This window comes from Sinocyclocheilus grahami, unplaced genomic scaffold (genome assembly GCF_001515645.1).
Source record: "Sinocyclocheilus grahami isolate Dianchi unplaced genomic scaffold, SAMN03320097.WGS_v1.1 scaffold2379.1, whole genome shotgun sequence".
Lineage (NCBI taxonomy): Eukaryota > Metazoa > Chordata > Actinopteri > Cypriniformes > Cyprinidae > Sinocyclocheilus > Sinocyclocheilus grahami.
Window position 1 is genome coordinate 11,369 of NW_015507558.1, and position 6,641 is coordinate 18,009.

The window sequence follows — 6,641 nt, forward strand, 5'->3', positions numbered from 1 at the left end:
GCGGGGCCAGTGGTGGTCCGCATTTCCTTCTGACAGCATCAGAGAAGCATTCCAGGTTCAGGGTATCATTGCTAAATGTTCTAGATACCTGATTATCAGGGTCCATGTGAAATTAAAGGGTTAGTTCACCCAAAAATTAAAATTCTGTAATTAATTACTCTAAGACCTTTGTTCATCTTCGAAACACAAATTAATATATTTTTTATTAATTCTTAGAGCTCTCTGACCCTCCACAGACAGCAATGTAATTACCAGAAACATAGCAAGGAGATCGGTAAAATAATCCATGTGACATCAGCGGTTCAACCATAATTTTACGAAGCTACGAGAATACTTTTTGTATGCAAAGAAAACTAAAATAACGACTTTATTCAACAATTCGTCTCCCCACTCTAGCGCCATTTTGGAGAATATCCACTGAAGGCAAACAGCCTGTGCTATTCTGTGTCAGTTGCGTCACATTGATACATTTTCTATATTGTTTACACTTTGATTTGAATGAAAACAACATATCCTGCAGCTACAACGCAGCTGACACAGAATAGAATACGCTGTTTGCGTTCAGTGGATATTCTCCAAAATGGCGCTAGGGTGACGCGGAGGAGATGAATTGTTGAAAAAAGTCGTTATTTTTGTTTTCTTTGCGTACAAAAAGTATTCGCGTAGCTTCATAATATTATGGTTGAACTGCTTACTTCATAAGTGTATAATATAACATGGATTATTTTACCGATCTCCTTGCTACGTTTCTGGACCTTGATCGTGGTAATTACATTGCTGTCTATGAGAGGGTCAAAGAAATCTCAGAATTCATCAAAAATATCTTAATTTGTGTTCCGAAGATGAACGGAGGTTTTTTTTATTTGGCTAACAGGTACAACTATCCTTTCAAAGGGCTTTTATACATGTGCTACTTTATAAACACTCTCTTAGACCTAAATCATACATTTATTTTTATACACAAGTATGTGAACACAAATAGTACACAAGCTTAAATTAACATGTTGTAAAATGTGTCTGAATTCACATTGTTTCCGAGAGGGATAGCTGTTCCCATAATAGTCTTCTTCTATGTCAGTTCCCTTTCGTGGAACTTCGAACTGCGTCCTCTAGGGGTCGCTATGGCCGATTTCGAAAATTGCATACTGTGAAAGCACTACATTTGAAGAAGAACTTAGTTTGCGACCAATAAAAAAGTTTATGTTCTGTTACTTCTTTCAGGGACAGGCAACTCCAGTCCTGGAGGGCCACTGTCCTGCATAGTTTAGCTACATCGCAAATGAAACACACCTGCTTGTAATTTTCAAACAATCCTTTAGACTTTTGTTAGGTTTTTCAGGTATGTTTGATTGGGGATGGAGATAAACTCTGCAGGAGAGTGGCCTTCCAGGACTGGAGTTGCCCATCTACTTCCTCCATGTTAGTATTTTCATGTGACATACATTGTAACTTATGTTGCTTCCACATCATTATTAATCCTCTCCCAAGGCCTCATGGGATAGTAAATTATCCTTTGTATGCATACTTCAAAATACTGCAGGTACTAGTATGTCACCCAGGTACCTTTCGACTATTGCAGAATACTGCAAATACTTATGAATACTCTGAATTCAGACATACTACACTCTTAATGTAGCCTACTGTTGTTTGTTTTTTTGCCTACTATATAGTAGGGAACTGGGCATATTCAGACATGGAGACTGGCACCATTCTGATATATAACATCTGCTTTTCATCACCCAGACAGTTCATTTTCACTAAGAATATGAAATGATTTGAAGTCAGATCCTCTTTCATATGAAAGTGCACCACTGTATGTCACTGTAACAACTCGGTGGTCGTAATGAAATGCATGACGATACAATATTTTAATAAGTAAATCCAACTGGAACAAGAAAACTCAGGAGTAGAGAAGTACAACCACACACACATAGAAGCTGACGATGAAACTAAGGAAACTCAGGGCTTATAGCTACAAGAGGAGGGTAATCAGGGAGAACAGAAACAGGAGTGTAAGACTTTAACAAATGAGGAAACTAACCAGGAATTAGACAGGCAACACAAGGAAAACTAAAGCAAGACAGACTAAATGTGACAGACACCACATGTAGCCTAGGTTCCTGTCTCAGCTTCTTAATAGTTAACATAATTGGCCAAAGTTAGGATAATGGAAAGTTTGAATGCCTTCCAGACCTGCATTAATGATTTATTCTGATTCCTGCAAATCACATGACTGACAGAAAAACTGAAACTGAAAGCAAAACTGGAAAAGTCTAATATAATATTTTGCAGAGAAAGATATATTACTCTTAATCATATTACACTTAGCCATTAATCATTCATTCAATAAGGGGATTTTAGGTGTTGATCTAATATAATCTCACTTTTGTAACTGAGATCACATCATCTCCCCCTCTGTTGTTTGGTACAGTCCTATGAGATAAAAGAGAGGTGGGACCAGTGGTGGTCCGCATTCCCTTCCGACAGCATCAGAGAAGCATTCCAAGTCCAGGGTAAGTGTCTGTAATTTCTTTATGTAGCATTAATTTATATTCATGGCTGCTTGTGACCTACAGTACTGTGCAAAAATATTAAGCATAAAAAATTTATCAAAGAAAAAAAAGAGAGGTGGGACCAGTGGTGGTCCGCATTCCCTTCCGACAGCATCAGAGAAGCATTCCAAGTCCAGGGTAAGTGTCTGTAATTTCTTTATGTAGCATTAATTTATATTCATGGCTGCTTGTGACCTACAGTACTGTGCAAAAATCTTAAGCATAAAAAAAGATTTCAGTTATGTCTGTTGCTTTAATGTGTCAGTGGGAAATATTAGTTTACATTTCCAAAAATCACTTCTGCTATTAATTGTAATTATCCAGTGAGATGCAGTGTATGCACAAGTTTCAGTGGTCTGGCATAACTACGGAAGGCCTTTTATCTAAATGTGACTTTTTATCTCACAATTAAGGGTTTCCATCACCCTGCTTTTATGCGCATATCGCATCAGAATCGAGTGATGAAAACGCTGAATTTCGAATAAAAATGCCTTAATTTGCAAAAAAAGGTTTTACGCTCGCTTGAGGTGGTTTTTGACTTGTGCGAAAAAGGGTTAATGCGAATAATGGGAGATGGAAATGCATTTACTGATGCCTCTTTCTATCCCGAATCTTTGAAACATGCGTTGTATGTGTTGAAAGTGAAACCTAAAAAAGCAGCTCACATAAGAAAGCGATTGCACGCTTTCACGAGCTTCAGCAAATGCACGCGATCACAGATTGCACGCTTCCCAGCCAAAACAACCCCCCACGTAAAATTGATAATAACCCGTGATAAGTTTTTGGCCATATTGCCCATCTAAATCATTCAGCCCCCACACTATCAACAGCCACATCATGTAGGCTACACTTCTTGTACTTCGTTTGGGCACCACAAGGTGTCACTTTAGCCTCAAAACCTTACCCCTCGCCTACTCTGGCTCGATTGCTATTCCTGAGGTAAAACACGCCCTCCTCATTAGCCTAAGGACAAAGAAATGTAGAAATAAATGAATGTTAAAATAAATACATGTAGAAATAAATAAATGTGGAAGTAAATAAATAAATGCATAAATAAATACATAAATGTGAAAATAAATAAAAGTGGAAATAAATAAATAAAAGAAGAAAATAATGAATGTGGAAAAAAAAAAACATAAATAAGGAAATACAATTATTAAAAAAATTATTTACTTTTGCTTTTTTACTTTTCTTTGCATATTTATTTATATTTACTTTTCTTTGTACATTTCTTTATTTCTAATTATGGAAGAGATGGCATTCCATACATCTCTGCTTGGATCATGATTAAAATGCATTGTGCCTCTATATGGAAAGAGCACAGGCAAAGCCTTGGTTTATGTATATGAAGAGATTTGGTTTGTGTTATTTATTTATTTGATTTGGGGTTGGTTTTAAATTTGCAATTTAGTTTTGTTATTTGACATATTTCAATTTCACAAAGAAAAATGTGCAGCATTTTGTCCAAGAAATAATAAAGGACATATTTTAATTTATAATTTATCTTAAATCTAATTTTTTTGAAAAAAGATTGTGAGAAAATTAATTGTATCACATTGTGAGTTGAGTGAATTGTTACATCCCTACCAGACAGTGATGCATCTGGTCAGCACACTGCGATACAATCTTGCTGGTTTTCTTATTCTGAGTTCCATTCACTCAGATAGGTTGATGTGGTGAGTTGACTGCAGTCTGCGGATTTGAGGACTTGTGAAAAACATGAATATTCATAATTAATTGCACTTAATTAATGAATGAGTGCAGTGCTGACTGGGCAAGAGACAGCAAAAGTAACCCATTTTGGTCTCGTTTACAGGGAACATCATGAAGAAACTACTGGAAAACTTGGGTTTGGCAGAGTACTATGATAAGAAGCTCACTCTACACACAGTGCTGCAGATTGACAAGACCAGTATCACAGATGTGCCGGTCCAGTCCCTTTCAGATCTGCCATGGCTGTTCTTGAAGAGACTGATGATGCTACAAAGGACAGCGAGGAGCGTTAAGTGTTCCTCATCAGATGGGACAGAAGATTCAGAGTGGGATGATGATCAGGAGGCTGAATCAGACTGTCCTCAGTCAGTAAATCCTTTAGACATTTTGACTGCTGTGTTTCTTTGTTCTGACAGTTTTCTTCAGCAGGAAATGATCATAAAAATGTCCATGTGTCAGTTTGCTGTTCCTCTCCTGCTTCCAAACACTGATAACAGTCAGATCACTCTTATGCTTTGGGCAATGAGAGATATTGTGAAAAAATACATACCACACACCCTATCAGATCCAAGTGCATTTGTGGAAGAAAGGATTGCTCTTTCAGAATTACCTTTAGTGTCTTTTGTGAGACTTGGTAGATGCAACATTTCCAAATCAGAAATTCTGAATAAGCTGCTCAGCAATCCACAGCAGTACACTGATACCTTTGTGCACTTCAACATGGATTGTGGAAACATCAGTAAGAAAATATCAGATGGCTTGGTTGACATGGCCTGGTATCTTCCTTGTGGAAACAAGAACATTGATGTCTTTCCTGAACCTGTAGCGATTGCCAACTTGAGAGGTGACATTCAGAACTTTAGAACACAGTACACTTTTCTTTGTGAGGCTTCAACTGCTGTGTTTGTGTTCTTTGAATCCCAACTTTTAGATTCACAGTTAATTTCAGTCCCCAGTCAGAAATCTACACCTCAGCAATTCTTTGTAGGGGACTCCAACAATGAGAACATAAAAGATGCACTTTACCGAAAACAGCTGGAACATTTACCTAAACTCTGTGCTCAACTACTGCTGGATGGATTTTCACTTGAACTTGTGGATGGAGATTCTTCAAATATCCCTGAAAAATGGATTACTAGTGTGTTTTCTGAACTAAACGCACTGGTGGAGCCCAAAAACAAGATTATGGTTGTCACCGTTTTGGGCGTCCAGAGTTCAGGAAAGTCAACGCTGCTGAACACCATGTTTGGAGTTCAGTTTGCAGTGAGCAGTGGAAGGTGCACCAGGGGAGCCTTTATGCAGCTCATTAAAGTAACAGAAGAGCGTAAAGCAGAACTCCAATGTGATTATATAATGATAATTGACACTGAAGGACTGAAATCCCCCGAGCTCGCACAACTGGACAACAGCTATGAACATGACAATGAGTTGGCAACTCTTGTTGTTGGACTGAGTGATGTAACAATTGTCATCATCGCCATGGAAAACTCCACAGAGATGAAAGACATTTTACAGATCATTGTTCATGCCTTCCTCAGGATGGAGGAAATAGGTAAGAAACACAAGTGTTTGTTTGTACACCAGAATGTTGCTGATGTCTCAGCTCATAATTCAAACATGAGAGACCGTAAATTTCTTTTGGAGCAACTGGATGAAATGACACAAGCTGCAGCCAAAATGGAGAACAAACTGGAGGTCAAGAAATTTACAGATTTGATGAATTATGACACTGAGACGGGTGATCACTACTTCCCTGGATTGTGGCATGGAAACCCCCCAATGGCACCAGTGAGTATTGGCTATAGTGAGTCTGTGTATGCTCTCAAAAAGCATATAATGGAGATCTTTAAATGTTACAAGCCCAGCACAATCAATGAATTTCTTAAATGGACCAAAGACTTGTGGACTGCTGTGAAATTTGAGAATTTCATCTTTAGCTTCAGAAATAGCCTGGTGGCTGATGCATACATGAAACTGTGCACAGAGTACAACAGATGGGACTGGACACTGAGAAAACAAATGCATACATGGACATTAGAAGCTGAAACGAATGTCTTAAACCATGGATAATTTGAAAACTCTGTGGAGTGCACTGTTGAAGATGTCCATTGTCATTTACTACAAGAGGCAGAATCTGAACTTTCAAAAGGACAAGACAAAATTATTGCCAAGATCCAATCATACTATGAACAAGGAGAAGGTCATGTTGAACTTGTGGAAAGTTATCGACAAGACTTTATAAACTCTGCCAAGTCTTTGAAGACAGAGCTTTCAAATTCAATCAGAATCAAATTGGATGCAGCTGTTTCACGTCGAAATGGAATGATGAAGTTGGAAGGAATCAAAAAGACATACATGGACACAATGGAGAAAAAA

The 6,641-nt window shown here is 37.9% G+C and overlaps 1 protein-coding gene across 1 annotated transcript in view; it reads left to right on the forward strand.

Moving 5' to 3' along the window:
* Positions 1-4,374: 4,374 nt before the first annotated feature.
* LOC107574904 (interferon-induced very large GTPase 1-like) overlaps positions 4,375-6,641 on the forward strand; it is an 8,790-nt gene continuing 6,523 nt past the window's right edge. The window contains 1 exon segment of the mRNA XM_016261326.1: positions 4,375-6,634. Coding sequence (XP_016116812.1) covers positions 4,377-6,634 — 2,258 coding nt within the window. The 5' untranslated portion in view covers positions 4,375-4,376.